The sequence below is a fragment of the Monodon monoceros genome, unplaced genomic scaffold (genome assembly GCF_005190385.1).
Source record: "Monodon monoceros isolate NGI ecotype Baffin Bay Population unplaced genomic scaffold, NGI_Narwhal_1 Super_Scaffold_18, whole genome shotgun sequence".
In the NCBI taxonomy this organism is placed as follows: Eukaryota; Metazoa; Chordata; class Mammalia; order Artiodactyla; family Monodontidae; genus Monodon; species Monodon monoceros.
The window spans coordinates 136,070,148-136,091,345 of NW_021703774.1; the positions used below are offsets into that span (position 1 = coordinate 136,070,148).

Here is a 21,198-nt window from a genome sequence, read left to right on the forward strand (position 1 = left end):
GTCCTACTTAAATTATACTACCTAGAACTGAACACAGTATTCTAGATGTGGATCACACTATTTGCACATAACAAATTATTAGTTTCATGTTTGTCCATTCTCCTTGACTCTGAACTTAAAGGCAAAAACAACTCTTAAGTCACCATCTTTGTCTTAGGTTTACATAGTCAAAGATTACTACGTAGTGTCTTTGCATTACTAGCACAGTGCCTGGCCCTTAGTTGGTTTTCAAAGATTTTGGTAGAATTTAGTTCCTTCTTAGCTACATTAATGTAATTTAAAATAACATTCCTTTACCTTTGGGGGCAGATATAGTACACTCTTGCCTTATAGTGACTTTGCAATCAACTAATCCTCTACATGTTATAGATGAAAGGTTGGCAAATTTTTTATGTGCTAGATAATAAATATTTTAGGTTTTATGAGCCTTATAGTCTGTCACAGCTATTCTGCTCTGTCACTATAGCACAAAAGTAGCTATAGACAATATATAAATGAATGAGTGTGGCCATTTCTAATAAAACTATTCATGGACACTGAACTGTGAATTTCATATTTCATATAATGTTCATGTGCCACAAAATATTTTGATTTTGAAAACATATTTTAAAATGTAAAAACCGTTCTTAGTTTATGGGCCATACAAAAACAGGTGTCAGGGTAGATTTGGCTCACGGGCAGTAGTTTGACAATCCCTGATCTAGGCCGTTCCTTGTGTGATTGATTTTTTAAGTCTGAGTATATTAAATATCTTACTCATTGCAACCTATCTTTCTAGCTTGCTCAGATTTTTTGTGTGCTAATTCTTTCATCCAGTATGTTAGCTGACATCACAGCTTTGTGTCATCTGCAAAACTGATAAACATATTTTTTCCTTCCTTAATTAACAATAATCTTGAATGGGATAAGGGTAGAGGTCTTACACAGTTCATTTTGTTCCATTAATCACCATTCTTTGAGTATTACCATTCCAAGAATTATAAATATCTACCTAAAGTACTGCCTGTCACCCATCCCATATTTATTCATCTCATCCACAGGGTGTCTTGGGATGCTTTGTCTGAAGTTTTGTTGAAATGTTCAGGAATATCCCTAATAGGCAGTAACTCTATCAAGCAAACAAAAAGAAATATGTAGGTTTGGTATAACTTGTGAATTAATGGTACTGTTGCTTTCCAACTTTACTACTTTCTTGTTTAGATTTTCAAAGCTATCCTTTTAATAATAATGAAATTTAGTAATTTTAGAATTTTGTTGAAAATTCACATCCAAGTACATCAGTCTCTATTTCCAGGAATTCACCGTAATTTTTTGTCTTCAAACTAAATGTTAACAGTGTTCATATAACACCTGTTCTCTGGTATCAGTCGTATTAAAAGCTGTAGTAAGATTGGCAAGAAAAAAGGCAAAATAAAAGCATATTCGAATATATGCTTTTTTCTGAACCACTGCTTTTAACACTTGACCAATCTTAGCACAGCTTTTAACACTATCAATACTAGATTTTAAAATTACAATAGAAAATGCACTTTGTGCCAATAAATATAAAATCTAGGAAGAAAGAATTTTCTCAAAATACAGATTTCAAAATTGACTCAGGAAAGTGTAGAAAGCCTGAAAAGAACTATTGAATTGAAAATAGTCAAAAATCTACGTACAAACACTTTACTAGGCTTATAGGATCCAATGACCCAGCAAATAGAAAAATAAGGGAAGCTCTCCAGCTTCTTTATGTTCAGGGTACAGTCTAAATTCCAAATCCAGACATAGACTAAATAACAACAAAAAAAATTATAGGCCAATTTCACTTAGAAATATATTTGCAAAATTTCTAAAAATAATAGCAAACTGAATCCAACTATGGATAAAAATACCAGTACACCTTGGCTGTGTAGATAGAGTTTATGCTGAGAACTGGGGATGCTATAACATTAGAAAATCTTGATTTAATTTATCACATTAACCTGTAGAAACATCTATGTGATCACCTTAGTAAATGTTAGAAGAGCATTTGATAAAATTCAACGTTCATTTGTGCTTAAAAAATAAAAGCTAACAAACTAAAGAAGGGAATTTCTATAACCCAATGAACAGTGTCTAACAAAACCTTCACTGAGCATCACATTTAATGGTGAAATGTTAGAAATATTCCTTGTAAAGAATAAGATTTTTTAAAAAATAATGTTATTTTTTTGAAGATCTCATTTATAGTAGCAATGGAAATGATGAGGTATCTAAGAGTGAATCTAATGAAAGAGGCGAAGATATGTTCCTAGAAAACTGTAAAACAATTTAGGGACTTAAAAGAAGTCTTAAGTTAATGAAAAGATACTCCAGATCCATGGATTTGAAAACTCATTATAAACATGTCACTTCTCTCCCAATTAATCTATAATGGAATTGAATTATAGTTAACATCTCAGAAAATGTTTCAATATAATTTAACAAAACTATAATAATCAAGTATAAAGCATAAAACAAAAAATTTTTGAAAATTAAGTAGGGGAATTTACCTTACCAGATATTAAGATTTATTCTATCTTATTCTATCCTTTTAGTTTCATATTTAGAGTGTGTCTCTTGAAAAGAGTACTTAGTTTTTTTTTTTTCTTCAGTCTTAAAGTGTTTAGTTTACTAACATTTAATGGAATAATCTGTGTGTTTGTGCTTAAATCTGTCTTCTGGCTATTTATTTTCAATTTGTCCTAACTGACTTAATTCTTTTTTTCTTCTTTTTCTACCTTCTTTCAAATTTACCATGTATTTTATGGTATTGCATTTTTTTCCTCTCTGTTGGCCTCCTTCCTATAACTCTTTATGTTTTTTAGTGGTTGCTTTATCCTAAGTCTAGGATTATAACATGTATCCTTGCTGTCTTTTTGTTTTTAACATCTTTATTGGAGTATAATTGCTTTACAATGATGTGTTAGTTTCTGCTTTATAACAAAGTGAATCAGCTATACATATATAAATATCCCCATATCTCCTCCCTCTTGCGTCTCCCTCCCACCCTCCCTATCTCACCACTCTAGTTGGTAACAGAGCACTGAGCTGATCTCCCTGTGCTATGCGGCTGCTTCCCACTAGCTATCTATTTTACATTTGGTAGTATATATAAGTCCATGCCACTCTCTCACTTTGTCCCAGCTTACCCTTCCCCCTCCCTGTGTCCTCAAGTGCATTCTCTACATCTGTGTCTTAATTCCTGTCCTGCCCCTAGGTTCATCAGAACCATTTTTATTTTTTAGATTCCATATATATGTGTTAGCATACGGTATTTGTTTTTCTGACTTACTTCACTGTATGACAGACTCTAGGTCCATTCACCTCACTACAAATAACTCAGCTTCATTTCTTTTTATGGCTGAGTAATATTCCATTGTATATATGTGCCACATCTTCTTTATCCATTCATCTGTCGATGGACACTTAGGTTGCTTCCATTTCCTGGCTATTGTAAATAGTGCTGCAATGAACATTGTGGTACATGACTCTTTTTGAATTATGGTTTCCTCAGGGTATATGCCCAGTAGTGGGATTGCTGGGTCATATAGTAGTTCTATTTTTAGTTTTTTAAGGAACCTCCATACTGTTCTCCCTAGTGGCTGTATCAATTTACATTCCCACCAACAGTGCAAGAGGGTTCCTTTTTTCTCCACGCCCTCTCCAGCATTTATTGTTTGTAGATTTTTTGATGATGACCATTCTGACCGGTGTGAGGTGATACCTCATTGTAGTTTTGATCTGCATTTCTCTAATGATTAGTGATGTTGAGCATTCTTTCATGTGTTTGTTGGCAATCTTCTTTGGAGAAATGTCTATTTAGGTCTTCCACCCATTTTTGGATTGGGTTGTTTGTTTTTTTGATATTGAGCTGCATGAGCTGCTTGTATATTTTGGAGATTAATCCTTTGTCAGTTACTTTGTTTGCAAATATTTTCTCCCATTCTGAGGGTTGTCTTTTGGTCTTGTTTATGGTTTCCTTTGCTGTGCAAAAGCTTTTAAGTTTCATTAGGTCCCATTTGTTTATTTTTGTTTTTATTTCCATTTCTCTAGGAGGTGGGTCAAAAAGGATCTTGCTGTGACTTACGTCATAGAGTGTTCTGCCTATGTTTTCCTCTAAGAGTTTTATAGTGTCTGCCCTTACACTTAGGTCTTTAATCCATTTTGACTTTATTTTTGTGTGTGGTGTTAGGAAGTGTTCTAATTTCATTCTTTTACATGTAGCTGTAGTTTTCCCAGCACCACTCATTGAAGAGGCTGTCTTTTCTCCATTGTATACTCTTGCCTCCTTTATCAAAGATAAAGTGACCATATGTGTGTGGATTTATCTCTGGGCTTCTATCCTGTTCCACTGATCTATATTTCTTTTTTTTGTGCCAGTACCATACTGTCTTGATTACTGTAGCTTTGTAGTGTAGTCTGAGGTCCGGAAATCTGATTCCTCCAGCTCGGTTTTTCGTTCTCAAGATTGTTTTGGCTATTCAGGGTCTTTTGTGTTTCCATACAAATTGTGCAACTTTTTGTTCTAGTTCTGTGAAAAATGCCATTGGTAGTTTGATAGGGATTGCATTGAATCTGTAGATTGCTTTGGGTAGTATAGTCATTTTTACAATGTTGATTCTTCCAATCCAAGAACATAGTGTATGTCTCCATCTGTTTGTATCATCTTTAATTTCTTTCATCAGTGTCTTACAGTTTTCTGCATAGAGGTCTTTTGTCTCCTTAGGTAGGTTTATTCCTAGGTATTTTATTCTTTTTGTTGCAGTGGTAATTGGGAGTGTTTCCTTAATTTCTCTTTCAGATTTTTCATTGTTAGTGTATAGGAATGCAAGAGATTTCTGTGCATTAATTTTGTATCCTGCTACTCTACCAAATTCGTTGATTAGCTCTAGTAGTTTTCTGGTAGCATCTTTAGGATTCTCTATGTATAGTATCATGTCATCTGCAAACAGTGACAGTTTTACTTCTTTTCTGATTTGGATTCCTTTTATTTTTTTTTTCTTTGGTTGCTGTGGCTAAAACTTCCTAACTATGTTGAATAATAGTGATGAGAGTGGGCAACCTTGTCTTGCTCCTGATCTTAGCGGAAATGGTTTCAGTTTTTCACCTTTGAGAACAATGTTGGCTGTGGGTTTGTCATATATGGCCTTTATTGTGTTGAGGTAGGTTCCCTCTATGCCTACTTTCTGGAGAGTTTTTATCATAAATGGGTATTGAGTTTTGTCAAACGCTTTTTCTGCATCTATTGCGATTATCATATGGTTTTTATCCTTCAGTTTGTTACCATGGTGTATCACATTGATTGATTTGTGTATACTGAAGAATCCTTGCATTCCTGGGATAAATCCCACTTGATCATGGTGTATGATCCTTTTAATGTGCTGTTGGATTCTGTTTGCTAGTATTTTGTTGAGGATTTTTGCATCTATGTTTATCTGTGATATTGGCCTGTAGTTTTCTTTTTTTGTGACATCTTTGTCTGGTTTTGGTATCAGGGTGATAGTGACCTCATAGAATGGGTTTGGGAGTGTTCCTCCCTCTGCTATATTTTGGAAGAGTTTGAGAAGAATAGGTGTTAGCTCTTCTCTAAGTGTTTGATAGAATCCACTTGTGAAGCCATCTGGTCCTGGGCTTTTGTTTGTTGGAATATTTTTAATCACAGGTTCAATTTCAGTGCTTGTGATTCGTCTGTTTATATTTTCTATTTCTTCCTGGTTCAGTCTCAGAAGTTTGTGCATTTCTAAGAATTTGTCCATTTCTTCCACGTTGTCCATTTTATTGGCATATAGTTGCTTGTAGTAATCTCTCATGATCCTTTGTATTTCTGCAGTGTCAGTGGTTACTTCTCCTTTTTCATTTCTAGTTCTGTTGATTTGAGTCTTCTCCCTTTTTTTCTTGATGAGTCTGGCTAATGGTTTATCAATTTTGTTTATCTTCTCAAAGAACCAGCTTTTAGTTTTATGGATCTTTGCTATTGTTTCCTTCATTTCTTTTTCATTTATTTCTGATCTTTATTATTTCTTTCCTTCTGCCAACTTTGGGGGGGTTTTGTTCTTCTTTTTCTAATTGCTTTAGGTGTAAGGTTAGGTTGTTTGTTTGAGATGTTTCTTGTTTCTTAAGGTAAGATTGTTGCTGTAAACTTCCCACTTAGAACTGCTTTTGCTGCATCCCATAGGTTTTGGGTCGTCGTGTTTTCATTGTCATTTGTTTCTAGGTATTTTTTTATTTCTTCTTTGATTTCTTCAGTGATCTCTTGGTTATTTAGTAATGTATTGTTTAGCCTCCATGTGTTTGTATGTTTTTAGTTTTTTTCCTGTAATTGATATTTAGTATCAGAGCGAGTGTTGTCGTCAGAAAAGATACTTGATACGATTTCAATTTTGTTAAATTTACCAAGGCTTGATTTGTGACCCAAGATATGGTCTACCCTGGAGAACGTTCCATGAGCACTTGAGAAGAAAGTGTATTCTGTTGTTTTTGGTTGGAATGTCCTATAAGTATCAGTTAAGTCCATCTTGTTTAATGTGTCATTTAAAGCTTGTGTTTGCTTATTTATTTTCATTTTGGATGATCTGTCCATTGGTGAAAGTGGGGTGTTGAAGTCCCCTACTATTATTGTGTTACTGTCAATTTCCCCTTTTATGGCTGTTAGCATTTGCCTTATGTATTGAGGTGCTCCTATATTGGGTGCATAAATATTTATAATTGTTATGTTTTCTTCTTGGATTGATCCCTTGATCATTATGTAGTGTCCTTACTTATCTCTTGTAACAGTCTTTATTTTATTTTTATTTTTTATTATTATTATTTTTTTGCGGTACGCGGGCCTCTCACTGTTGTGGCCTCTCCCGTTGCGGAGCACAGGCTCTGGACGTGCAGGCTGAGCAGCCATGGCTCACGGGCCCAGCTGCTCCGCAGCATGTGGGATCTTCCCAGACCGGGGCATGAACCCATGTCCCCTGCATCGGCAGGCGGACTCTCAACCACTGCGCTACCAGGGAAGCCCTAACAGTCTTTATTTTACAGTCTATTTTATCTGCTATGAGTATTGCTACTCCAGCTTTCTTGTGATTTCCATTCACATGGAATGTCTTTTTCCATCACCTCACTTTCAGTCTGGATGTGTCCCTAGGTCTGAAGTGGGTCTCTTATAGACAGCATATGTACAGGTCTTGTTTTTGTATCCATTCAGCCAGTCTGTGTCTTTTGGCTGGAGCATTTAATCCATTTACATTTAAGGTAATTATTGATATGTATGTTCCTATTACCATTTTCTTAATTGTTTTGGGTTTGTTTTTGTAGGTCTTTTCCTTCTCTTGTGTTTTCTGCCTAGAGAAGTTCCTTTATTATTTGTCTTAAAGGTGGTTTGGTGGAGCTGAATTCTCTTAACTTTTGCTTATCTGTAAAGGTTTTAATTTTTCCCTCGAATCTGAATGAGATCCTTGCTGGGTAGAGTAATCTTGGTTGTAGGTTTTTCCCTTTCATCACTTTAAATATGTCCTGCCACTCCCTTCTGGCTGCAGAGTTTCTGCTGAAAAATTAGCTGTTAACCTTATGGGGATTCCCTTGCATGTAAGTTGTTGCTTTTCCCTTGCTGCTTTTAATATTTTTTCTTTGTATTTAATTTTTTTTTTTTTTTGCGGTACGCGGGCCTCTCACTGTTGTGGCATCTCCCATTGTAGAGCACAGGCTCCAGACACGCAGGCTCAGCTGCCGTGGCTCACGGGCCTATCCATTCCGCGCCACGTGGGATCTTCCCAGACCAGGGCACGAACCCGTGTCCCCTGCATCGGTAGGCAGACTCTCAACCACTGCACCACCAGGGAATCCCTGTATTTCATTTTTGATAGTTTGATTAGTATGTGTTTCAGCATGTTTGTCTTTGGGTTTATCTTATATGGGACTCTCTATGCTTCCTGGACTTGGGTGACCATTTCTTTTCCCATGTTTGGGAAGTTTTCGACTGTAATCTCTTCAAATATTTTCTCAGAACCTTTCTTTTTCTCTTCTTCTTCTGGGATCCCTATATTTTGAATGTTTGTGAATTTAATGATGTCCCAGGTCTCTGAGACTCTCCTCAGTTCTTTTCATTCTTTTTTCTTTTTTGTGCTCCCTGGCAGTTATTTCCACCATTTTATCCTCCAGCTCACTTATCTGTTCTTCTGTCTCAGTTATTCTCTTACTCATTCCTTCTAGAGTATTTTTAATTTCAGTAATTGTGTTTTTCATTACTGTTTGTTTGCTCTTTACTTCTTCTAGATCCTTGTTAAATGTTTCTTATATTTTCTCCATTGTGTTTCTGAGATTTTGGATCATCTTTACTATCATCACTCTGAATTCATTTTCAGGTAGGTTGCCTATTTTGTCTTCATTTATTTGGTCTTGTAGGTTTTTACCTTGCTTCTTCATCTGTAACGTATTTATTTGTCATTTCATTTTTTTTGTTCTCTTGATGGGTGGTGCTGTATTCCTGTCTTACTGGTTTTTTGGCCTGAGGCATCCAGCACTGGAGTTTGCAGGCAGTTGGGTAGAGCTGGGTCTTGGTGCTGAGATGAGGACCTCAGGGAGGCCTCACTACGATTGATATTCCCTGGGGTCTGAGGTTCTCTGTTAGTCTAGCAGTTTGGACTCAGAGCTCCCACCACAGGAGCATGGGCCTGACCTCTGGCCTGGGGACCAAGATCCCGCAAGCCAGTTGCTGGGGGTTCTTCCCATCCCCTTAGGTGTCCACGGTCCCCCACCGGTGCCTGGTAAGTGCCCTAAATGTGACGAGACGCGAATTCCGTATCCTCCTAGTATGCCATCTTGACTCCGCCCCATCCTTACTATCTTACTCTACTTTGAATTAATAGCATATCACTTCATGTTCAACATAAGAACTTTGCAAAAGTACTTTACAGAAAGCACAGTGTCATTTACCTTTTTATTGCCTTTTGTGTTACTATTATATTTATTACTTCTACATCTATTAAATTTCTACCATTCATTGATATTGTTTTCACTTTAGTCAGTAGTCTTTTTTTTTTTTTTTTCTTGCCACACCACACAGCATGTGGGGTCTTAGTTCCCTGGCCAGGGATCAAACCTGTGTCTCCTGCAGTGGAAGTGCAGAGTTTTAACCACTGGACTGCCAGGGAAGTCCCCTACTCAGTAGCCTCTTAAAGAAATTTTAAGAATATTTTTTTATGTTAGCAATATATTTGCCATCTCCTGTGCTCTTCATTCCTTCCCACAGATCCAGGATTCAGCTTGGAATCATATCCCTCCAGCCTAAAGTACTTCATTTAATATTTTTTGTACTGTGGGTCTACTGGTAACAAATACTTTCAGTTTTTGTTTGTCTTTATTTTGCCTTCATCTTTTTTTTGGCCATGTCGGGTCTTCGTTGCTGCATGCGGGCTTTCACTAGTTACAGCAAGCAAGGGCTGCTCTTTGTTGCAGTGCACGGGCTTCTCATTGCAGTGGCTTCTCTTGTTGCAGAGCATGGGCTGTAGGCGCACGGGCTCAGTAGTTGTGGCAGGCAGGCCCTAGAGTGCGCGGGCTTCAGTAGTTGCAGCTCGCGGACTCTAGGGCATGTGGGCTTCATTAGTTGTGGCTCATGGGCTCTAGAGCGCAGGCTCAGTAGTTGTGGCGCACGGCCTTAGTTGCCCCATGGACATGGGATCTTCCTGGACCAGGGATCAAACCCATGTCCCCTGCATTGGCAGGCAAATTCTTAACCACTTCGCCACTAGGGAAGTCCCTGCCTTCACTTTTTAAGGATATTTTTTCTGGGTATAGGATTCTATATTTTTTCTTTCAGCATGTCAAGGACATCATTCCATTTTCTTTTGGCTTCCACTGTTAATGATAAGTCAGTTTTGATTCTTCTTGTTGTTTTTCTGCATATAAGCTGTTTTTTGCTCGACTGCTTTTAACTTTTTTCTTTAATTTTCAACAATTGACTAAGGTGTGCCTAGGTGGGATCTTCTTTGTACTTATGCAACTTATGGTTCACTGAACTTCTTGGATCTGTCGGTTTATGTCTTTCATAGATTTTGGAAAATTTTCAGCCATATCTCCTTAAATTATTCTTCCATATTATTCTCTTTCTCCTCTCCTTCTGGGATTCTAGTTACATGTATTTCAGATTAGTTTGATATTGTTTCACAGGTATATGATGCTCTGTTATTTTCATTTTTTCCCCCTCTGTTTCATTTTGGATTATTTCTATTGACCTATCTTTAAATTCACTGACCTTTTCTTGTGCTGTGTCCAATCTGATGTTAAACCCATCTAATGAATTCTTTATTTCAGATATGGTATTTTTCAGTTCTAGAATTTCTACTGTGTTCTTTTTTATAGTTTCCATTTCTCTGCTAAAATTCCCTTTCTGTTCACCCATTTTGTCCATCTTTTCACTGAATTCTTTAATCAATTTATAATTCTCGCACCTGGGTCATCTGTAGATCTGCTTCAAATGACTTTTTTTTAAGTTTTTAATTTTTAAAAAGTTTTTGTATTTAAATTTTTTATTGAACTATAGTTTCTCTACAATATTATCTTAATTTCAGGTGTACAGTATAGTGATTCAGTATTTTTACAGATTATACTCCACTAAAAGTTATTAAAAGATAATGGCTATAATTCCTTGTGCTATTCAGATGACTTTGCATGTTCGACATTGTGTTTAAAAGAATGGTAGACACTGAAGTAGATAATGTTTTTTTCCCAGAGAGAACACACCATTTTCTTTGTCTGATAGCTAGGATAAGGGGCAGATCATTTCAGTCCAACTAGGGGTTATGCTGGGATTGTAATGAGTTGTAGTTTTATTTAAATTGTTTCAGTTTACCTCTGATTTCACATATTTGAGAGTGAGATCAGTTCCTTCCTTCATCAGGGCTTTGGGATCTAAGTACCCAAGACCATAGAAATCTTTCTTTGCTTTTTAGCTCACACCCAGTTTCCTGTGAAACTCCACTTAGGGGTTGATTTCCTTCATCTGATTAAGAGTTGAGCTGGGTGGGGGCTGGGTTACTTAGTTGCACTTCAACTCTGCTATACGTAACAACATGGATAAATCTCAAACACATAATGATGAGTGAAAGAAGCCAGATACAAATGAGTATAAACTGTATTATTTTCATGTACATGAAGTTCAGGTGAAATTAATCTGTAGATTAGAAATAAGAACCGCGCTACCTTTGGGAAGGAGAGAGGGGTAGTGACTAGGAGGGGGCATAAGAAGGGCTTGTCTCAAATGCTGGTGATGTTCTGTCTCTTTACTTGGGTGGTGGTTACCTGGGTGTGTTTGCTTTGTGAAAATCTATTGCACCATATACTTATGATTTGTGTTCTTTTCTCTATGTGTATTATAGTTCAAAAACAAAAAAGAAAGTGTGTATGGTGGGGGAGGAGCTCTTGCACAAAAAAACAAAGTTAAAAAGAAAAATCAAGCTATAGAATAGAAGATATTTGCAATGCTATAACAAAGGACTTGTATACAGGTTATTTTGTTTTAAATTTTTCTACAAATCAAAAAGAAAAGGACAGAAGGAGAAAAAGCAACCCAATAGAAAATGAGCAAAGGATAAGAAAAAGCGAATAAGAGAAGAAGAGGCCTGAATAGCCCATAAACGTGAAAAGGTATTCAGCCTCACTAGTAATCCTGGAAATACAAATTAAAACCTTATTGAGGACTTCCCTGGTGGCACAGTGTTTAAGAATCCGCCTGCCAATGCAGGGGACATGGGTTTGATCCCTGGTCCAGGAAGATCTCACATGCTGCGGAGCAAGTAAGCCCATGCACTACAACTACTAAGCCTGCACTCTAGAGCCCACAAGCCACAACTACTGAGCCCACGTGCTGCAACTACTGAAGCCCGTGTGCCTAGAGCTTGTGCTCCACAACAAGAGAAGCCACCACAATGAGAAGCCCACACACCACAATGAAGAGTAGCCCCCACTTGCCGCGACTAGAGAAAGCCTGCATGCAGCAATGAAGACCCAACACAGCCAAAACTAAATAAATAAATTTATTTAAAAAAAAAAAAAACACCTTATTGCGATACCATTTCACACCAATGAGATTGGCTAAAGCTAAAATGTCTAACAATACCAAGTTGGTGAGAGTATGAGGGAGCAGAAAGTTTCATACACTGCTAATGGTAATTTAAATTGTTATAATTTAGAGATCAAATAGATCAATTATTGACTTGGAGATACATTGATTCTAAATTTTTACAGTTCTACAAAGAAAGATACTCTTTATTATAAAGATCTCCCACATTTGCCAATGGATACATGCACAAGGATGTGCATTGCAAATTTGTTTATAATAGCAAAAAATTGGAAACAGACCTAAATATCCATCATTAGAGAAATGGAGAAATACCTTACAGCAGTTAAAATGAATAAAGTAGATTTACATGTATCAACATAGTAAAATCTTGAAAACATAATATTGAATGAAAAAAGCAAGTAGCAAGGGGTATATATACTGTGAAAACATCTAAGTTTTAAAAGAACAGTACATATTGATACATATATGGTAAAAGTATAAAACTATAGTCAGGGACTTCCCTGGCTGTCCAGTGGTTAAGACTCTGCACTTCTGCTGCAGTGGGTGGGTTCAATCCCTGGTTGGGGAACTAAAATCCCACATGCTGCGTGACTTGGCCAATAAATAAATAAATAAATATATAGGAAGGTTATTCACCAATTTCAGAATAGCTGTTACCACTGGGCAAGGAAGAGAATAACGACAGTAAGGGGCTACTTATTACTTAAAAAAAAAGTACCTATGGAAAAATGTTAACATCAAATCTGGGAAGTCAGTACATAGCTGTTTAATAAGTGTAATATTCGCTCTACCTTGTTTGTTTATTTGAAATAGTTTTTTGCTTTTTTTTTAAGTTAGACTGGGGCTAGGCTATGAGGTGTATTAAAAGCCTTCCTTCCTTTTCCAAACACTCTTCATCTTTTAATTCTTTACAGATACAGCTTTCCCCATCACTTTGTATCTATATTTTGGTTTGTGCCTTATCACCAGTAGATCAAGGAGAAGGGTGAGTTCTGATGTAATCTTCTATGGTCTTCCTTGTGTCTTACCCTCCAGGGTTCATAGTAGAGCTCAGCAATATCTTTTCATATGCTTTTTATCAGACTTAAAATATTACTCTCCAACAGAAATGTGTTTAAGTTCATGAACCAAGTGATTGATATAGACTTTAAAAATAAGTGAAAAGTTATCTTCTCTCATTTCACATTTCTGCTCAAAAAAAAAAATACCGATCATAAAGTATTTTTTAAGATTTAAATAATATTGCTTGCTATTTCAATTGATAAGTGTATGGATAAATAGTTACAAAGCGTCTGTTTTTATACTCTTCATTTTTTTAAATTTCTGAATTATAACTATATAAACACTTTTTTAAAACTTACCTACTAAGTCATGTCACTCTAGCGTATTAACTGTTTCCATATAATTGTTGAGGGTTTTAATTTTAGAAACAGAAAAATTATGTTGGTGTCAGGGACTTCTTTTGTGGAGTAGAGTAGTGCAAATACTCATATCTCACAGATTATCCCTGGGAGAGGTCAGAAGTTTACCTAAGTAAATATGTTAAGAGTCCCTCCCACTTGTTGAATAATTTGGTTGGTAAGCTTTGTGCTAGGCAACAGGCTTTCTCTCTCTTCCTTTGCTCAAGATAAAATTCAGAGAATAAAAAGGTTGCTTTTGTTGTTTTGTTTTGTTTTCCTTGCAGGTTAAATACTTTAAGATGAGAAACATTGATGTTTGTTTGAGCTCTGAAGGGACTGAAGTGATTTTAGCTACATCAAGTGATGAAAAACACCCACCTGAAAATATAATTGATGGGTAAGAATTACTGTTCTTTCTTCCTTAAAGTCTTAATATTAAGTCAGTGAACTCCCTGAGTACTGAGATTATGTGTTTTACAACAGCTAGCACTGTTAAACATAGTTTAATAAATGTCTGGTGAACTAAATTACCTGACTACCCACTTTAGTACCATCCCTGGAGCTAATTCAGTTGTGTATATTTAGGGTTTTGATCCTTTTTTTTTTAAATTTCTTTATTTAATTTCTTTATTTTTGGCTGTGTTGGGTCTTCATTGCTGCGCGCGGGCTTTCTCTAGTTGTGACGAGCGGGGGCTACTCTTAGTTGCGGTGCACAGGCTTCTCATTGCGGTGGCTTCTCTCATTATGGAGCACGGGCTCTAGGTGTGTGGGCTTCAGTAGTTGTGGCACGCGGGTTCAGTAGTTGTGGTGTGTGGGCTCTAGAGCGCAGGCTCAGTAGTTGTGGTGCACGGGCTTAGTTGCTCCACGGCATGTGGGATCTTCCCTGACCAGGGCTCGAGCCCATGTACCCTGCATTGGCAGGTGGATTCTTAACCACTGTGCCAACAGGGAAGTCCCTGATCCTTTTCTTTATGAATCCCTAAACTGAACTTTTTAGAAAAATAGTTTTTAAAGATGTGGTCTAACAAGGCAAAACTTCAAACAACAGCTACCTTATTTTATGGAAGTATACATTTTAATATCTGGTTATGGGTTTATTCCAAGTTTTTCTTGGTAAATAGGAATATAAACAGTATGACTTACTATGTACTGCCTATTTTCTTTCTGGTCTAAGCAACATCTTTGCTGAACTGAATGCTTCACTTCTTGCTATCCACCTGCATTGTTTGGTTCTCAGCTTCTTGATATCATTCCAGTTGCCACTCTTCACTGTGCTAGAGCTTATTCTAGGTAGGGATAGATATCATTCTCAGACTTTTAAATTCCAGGAAAAAAGTAGTTAATGGAAGAACTTCTTTTTTTAAAAAATTGAGGTATATGGGACTTACCTGGTGGTCCAGTGGTTAAGACTCTACACTTCCGTTACAGGGGGCGCGGGTTCAATCCCTGGTTGGGGAAATAAGTTCCCGCATGCCGCAGCCAAAAAATTTTTTTAAAAAATTGAAGTATAGTTGCTTTAGTTTAGTACCATTCCTGGAGCTAATTCAGTTGTGTATATTTAGGGTTTTGATCCTTTTTTTTTTTTAATTTCTTTATTTAATTTCTTTACTTTTGGCTGTGTTGGGTCTTCATTGCTGCACGTGGGCTTTCTTAAATATTATGTAAGTTTCAGGTGTACACTGTAGCAATACACAATTTTTAAAGGTTATACTCCATTTATAGTTATTATAAAATATTGGCTATAATTCCTGTGTTGTACAATATATCCTTGTAGCTTAATTATTTTATACATAGTAGTTTGTACCTCTTAGTCCCCCAGCCCTATCTTGCCCCTCTCCACTTCCCTCTCCCCACTAGTTTTTTCCCCTTATCTGTAAGTCTCTTTCTTTTTTATTATATTCACTAGTTTTATTTTTTAGATTCTACATATAAGTGGTATACAGTATTTGTCTTTCTCTGTCTGACTTATTTCATTAAGCAAATACCCTCCAAGTCCACCCAAGAAAAACTCCTTTTTTAATAGTTCTTTTATTACCCTCCTGAATTCTCTTTCTTGGTATTTGTACAGTGATCTGAGTTTGACTCATAGAATCATATAATTTTAGAGCTGGAAGGACTTATGAGTTCATCTTATTGAAACCTTTCATTTAGACTTGTGGTAAGAGAGATCTAAAGAGGTCAGGTACTAGTTTTAACTATTGAAGGCAGAGCCAGTTGTAACATAGATCTCGTGGCTCTTTGTGTTCTATTGTGAGGTCCATGTATCTGTATAAAATTCTAGCAATTGGACCTGTTCCTTTAAGCCCAGTTCTTACCTCCTCTCTGAGTGACATCTGTCCCTTTCCCTCAGGTAGGATAGTTTCCCTTTTTGGTGGGCTCCAGTAGAATTTGATATATATACCTCTATTATCTTATTTATTCCTTTATTATATAATTATTTATTTTTAATGTATGTCTCCCCTTTCAACTGGAAATTTCTAGAAGTCAGAGACTATGACTTCATCTTTGACTCCACAGTGTCTTAAAATATTTGTGGAGTAGCTTGTGAATTAGACCATCAAAGATTAGTCATACATACACTCAAACATGTACACATATACATACATACATACTTACATATATGCATCTGTTAACATATATTTGCATAGGGCTTTATAGTTTTATAGATGTTATGTCATGTGACCCTCAAAGTAAGCTTGGGGAGTAAGAGGCCAAAAAAAAAGTATTTTCACCCTCATTATAAAGATGATGAAAAGAATGATTAGAGGTAAAATGACTTACTCAAAATCATACAGATAAGCAAGTGTCAGAATCAAAACTAACACTCAAAAAAAAAAAAAAAAAAACTAACACTCATGTCTTCTAACTCCCAGTTTCTAAAACTTAAGGTTTGAATAAAAAACTTAATATATGTGCCTCTTAATCCTTCTTAGTTTTTTATTTCCTGAAATTCAGGTAATAGTTATTTATCTCACTCTGCCTTAGAGTAGAGATATAAATGTGGGAACTGCTATGAGGATCACAGACCTGTAGAGATGTCCCTTAAATCATTTGCCAGAAATAGAGATCTTTCCAAAAATATTCCTTGTCTTTGATTGGAGATAAATCAAATTTTCAAGGCAAGATCAATTTACCTTAACACCCTTTTGGTGACCTTTCTTTCAAGGGAATATGTTTATAGATCATTAAAATTGGCTGTTATATGTAACATAATACTTCAGACTTTATCAGTCCATACTAATGAATAAGTACATAATATTTTTTAGATTAGACAAAGACCCTTAATACAGAAAACTATATGGAGTAAAGTAGTTACTGACCCGATAAACTGAACAGAGCACATCAGAGACTTTTAATTCATATGCATTCCCAACAAACACAATTAGATTTTATATAGTAGATAGTAAAATTTATTCTTTGCTCATAAGTTGATTTATCTAAATGGAAATAACAATAGAATTATTTGGAGAAAACAGTGCTATAAATTAGTCCCTAATGGATAGTGCTCCCAATTCTCAATTTCCTCAGAAATAGAGTTTTAAAAAGTGATTATATTTCTACTTCCTCTTGACTCTACTTTTGACCCCTGGTATTTAACATGTCAATGAAAAAGGAGAAAAATTTTACACAAAAGAAATGAGTTAGAAAAAGTAGAAGAGAGAGAGAATTGGTTCCTTTGGCATAATGTAAAAGAATGAGAGATTTACAGTTAAAATTCCTGGGTAAGTGAACTATGTGTGTTACTTTGGGCTAAGAATATATGTGTTATTCTTTGAGCCTCAGTTTCCTGGTCTGAAAAGTGGGGATAATACCACCTTCCCTGACTACCTCAGAGTTGTGAAAAAATTACGTGACTTTTTTTATTATCACATAAGATGATAGATGTTGAACAGTCAATGGCTATAAGGCCTTGTTTTAAAGGAAACTACTATTTTGATGACTTCATTTTACTTAATTATAGGAATTCAGTTATTTTAAAATCCAAGTGCATCTCTATATATCTTTATGTTATTACTTTGATCATGTTCATTAAAAGCACCCAAGAAAAAACATAGGGCAAGTAAAAATTGTTTAATTTATTTAAATAAATAAAATTTTAAACCATATAAATATAAATAAAAAGAAATTGTGAAATAGTAAGCATAGTATAAAAAAATCAAGAATTGTGAGTTAGAGACCTGGATTCTGTTTTTTTCTTTTTTGTAACACCTTTATTGACATATTATTCTCATACCATAAAATTCAACCATTTAAGATATACAATTCAGTGGCTTCTAGCATATTCAGAGTTATGCAGCCATTTGCACAATCCATTTCAGCACCCCAAAAAGAAACCTCACACACTTTCATTGTCATCCCCTATCCCCATGAGCCCTAGGCAACCACAGATCTACTTTCTGTCCCTACAGATTTGCTTATCCAGACATTCATATCAATAGAATAATACATATGTTGTCTTTGGACTGCCTTCCTTCACTTACATGTTTTCAAGGCTTATCCATGTTGTAGTATGTATCAGTGCTCCATTCATTTTTTATTGCCAAATAATTCCATTGTATGTATATGGCAAATTTTATTTACCCATTCATCAGCTGATGGATATCGGAATTGTTTCTACTTTTTGGCTGAATTTTCCCCAGTTTTATTAAAGAATACCAACTCACAGATCCAAGGAACTCAGCAAACCCCAAGCAAAATGAATAACAGACCATATCATAGCCAAACTGCTGAAAAACAAAGATAGAGAAAAAAATTTTTAAACAACTGGAGCAAAAAAATACATTACATACAGGGGTACAGTGGTACCAGTGACAGCCAACTTTGCATCACAAGCAATGGAATTCAGGTGACAATGGAATCATATCTTTAAAATGCTGGAGAAAAAAGAGAAACAAACAAATAAACCTGTCAACCCAGAATTCTGTGTCTAGTTAAAATATCACTAAAAAATATAGGATATAAGAAAGACTTTTCACTTACCACAAACAGACTTGCATCACAGGAAATGCTAAAGAAAGTTCTGCAGGTTAAAATGATAAAATACTAGATAGAAATTCAAACATTCAGGAAGAAAGTAAGTGCATTGGAAATGGTAAATATTTCAGTAAATATAAAAGACTATCTTTTCTTTTAATAATTTTTTTTAAATTTTTTGCGGTACGCGGGCCTCTCACCGCTGCAGCCTCTCCCATCGCGGAGCACAGGCTCCGGATGCGCAGGCCCAACGGCCACGGCTCACGGGCCCAGCCGCTCCGCGGCACGTGGGATCCTCCCGTACCGGGGCATGAACCCGCGCCCCCTGCATCAGCAGGCGGACTCTCAACCACTGCACCACCAGAGAAGCCCTCTTTTAATAATTTTGAAAGACAGCTAACCACTTAATGGGAAAAAACATTTTGTATTGTGGGATTTATTATATATGTGTGTATAAAATATATTAAAACAATGGCACAAAAGTGGAGTTCAGTGCAAATTGACTGTCATGAGGTTTGATAACCTTGAGAGCAGCCACTAAAAATAAGAGGTATAGTTAAATAACTAATAAAGGAATTAAGCAGCATTAAAACTTTTGTTGATTCACTCAAAAGTAGATAGGAAAGGAGGGAATTCCCTGGTGGTCCAGTGGGTAAGACCCCACGCTCGCAATACAGGGGGCCTGGGTTCGATCCCTGGTTGGGGAACTAGATCCCGCATGTGTGCTGCAACTAAGAGTTCACATGCTGCAACAAAGAATTCTGCATGCCGCACCTAAGAAGTCTGCATGCTGCAACTATAAGCCCACGTGCTGCAACTAAGAGCTGGTGCAGCCAAAATAAATAAATAAATAAATAAATATATTTTAAAGTAGGTAGGAAAGGAGAAATGGTACAAGAAAAAATAGATGGGAGAGACAAATAAAAATGAATAGCAAGACTTAAACCCAACCATATCAATAATTATATTAAATGCCAGTATTCTAAACACTTCAATTAAATGGCAGAGAGGGTTATACTGGGTAAAAATGAAAGACCCAAGTATATGGTGTCTGCAAGAGATGTACTTTAAATATAAAGTCATGAATAGTTTGAAAAAAGAAGGATGAAAAAGATGCACCCTATCAATAGGAAGCATGAGAAGGTGGCTGTGGCTATAGTCATATCAGACAAAGTAAAATATAAGGAGTATTTCCAGATATAAAGGGGACATTTTATAATGTCAAAATATCAATTCCTCAAGAAGAAATAATCTAAATGTATGTTGACCTCATAATCGTTATTAAAAATACATAAAGCAAAAACTGACAGATGGGAACTTCCCTGGTAGTCCAGTAGCTAAGACTCCACGCTCCCAGTTCAGGGGGCCCGGGTTTTATCCCTCGTCAGGGAACTAGATCCCACATGCTGCAACTGAGTGTTCACATGCCACAACTAAAGATCCCACATGCCACAACTAAGGATCCTGCATGCCACAACAAAGACCTGGCACAGCCAAATAAATAAATAAATATTCTGACTTCCCTGGTGGCACAGTGGTTAAGAATCCACCTGCCAACACAGGGGACATGGGTTCAATCCCTGGTCAGGAAGGTCCCACATGCCGCAGAGCTACTGAGCCCCCGTGCCACCACTGCTGAGCCCACACACCGCAACTACTGAAGCCTGCGTGCCCTAGAGACCGTTGCCACAAGTACTGAGCCCACGTGCTGCAACTGCTGAAGCCCACACGCCTAGAGCTGATGTGGAGCAACAAGAGAAGCCACTGCAGTGAGAAGCCCACGCACCACAATGAAGAGTAGACCCTGCTCGCTGCAACTAGAGAAATCCCACACGCAGCAACGAAAACACAACACAGCCAAAAAAAAAAAAAAAAGAATGTTTTAAAACCAATAATTAGGGCTTCCCTGGTGGCACAGTGGTTGGGGGTCCGCCTGCCAGTGCAGGGGACGCTGGTTCGTGTCCCAGTCCGGGAGGATCCCACACGCCGCGGAGCAGCTGGGCCCGTGAGCCATGGCCGCTGAGCCTGCGCGTTCAGAGCCTGTGCTCTACAATGGGAGAGGCCACAACAGTGAGAGACCCGCGTACCGCAGACAAAACAAAAACAAAAAACAATAATTAAATTTCTCCCTTAGGAAGCTAGATAACAAAGAACAAATTTTACCAAAAGAAAGTAGAGGACAATAAATAACAAAGGTAAGAGCAGAAATCAATGAAATAGAAAATAGACAGAAAAAATTATCAAAGCCAAAAGTTGACTATGTGAAAAGGTTTATAAAAGTTATAAACCTCTAGCAAGACTGACTAAAATAAAAAGAGAAAATGCAAGCTACTAGTACCAGAAATGAAAGAAGCAATATCACTACAGATTCTAAAACAATAGTAAGTCAGTATCAAGAACAGATTTAGGCTAATCAGTTTGACAACTTAGATGAAATGGACAGATGCCTTGAAAAACTCAACCTATAAAAATGGCACAAGAAGAAATTTAATAATTTGAATAGTTTATATCAATTATAGAAATTATGTAAAATATTTAGAGAAAAAATAGTACCAGTCTTTTAGAAACCCTTTCAAAAATAGAGGAGAAACATTTCCCAGATTGTTTTATGAGAACAGCATAACCCTGATACCAAAGCCTGACAAAGACTTTACAAGAAAGGACAATTAAAGAACAGTATCCTTTGTAAACATAGACCCAAAAAACCTTATAAATTGAATTCAGCTAATGGAGTTTATCATAAGAATGCAAGATTGG

At 36.5% G+C, this 21,198-nt stretch overlaps 1 protein-coding gene across 8 annotated transcripts in view; it reads left to right on the forward strand.

Annotated features, from left to right (window-relative positions):
• The window catches only part of HSPB11 (heat shock protein family B (small) member 11), a 35,098-nt gene that overhangs the window by 2,516 nt on the left and 11,384 nt on the right, over positions 1 to 21,198 (forward strand). For 4 of the 8 annotated variants that reach the window (XM_029229949.1, XM_029229945.1, XM_029229947.1 and 1 more), the window contains exons 2-3: positions 12,982 to 13,052; positions 13,752 to 13,864. In XM_029229949.1, coding sequence (XP_029085782.1) covers positions 13,767 to 13,864 — 98 coding nt within the window. In that variant the 5' untranslated portion in view covers positions 12,982 to 13,052; positions 13,752 to 13,766. Of the gene's footprint in view, positions 1 to 7,771; positions 7,796 to 10,577; positions 11,632 to 12,981; positions 13,053 to 13,751; positions 13,865 to 21,198 lie in introns of those variants that run through there. The other 4 variants (XM_029229943.1, XM_029229942.1, XM_029229944.1 and 1 more) reach the window with 3 other exon arrangements.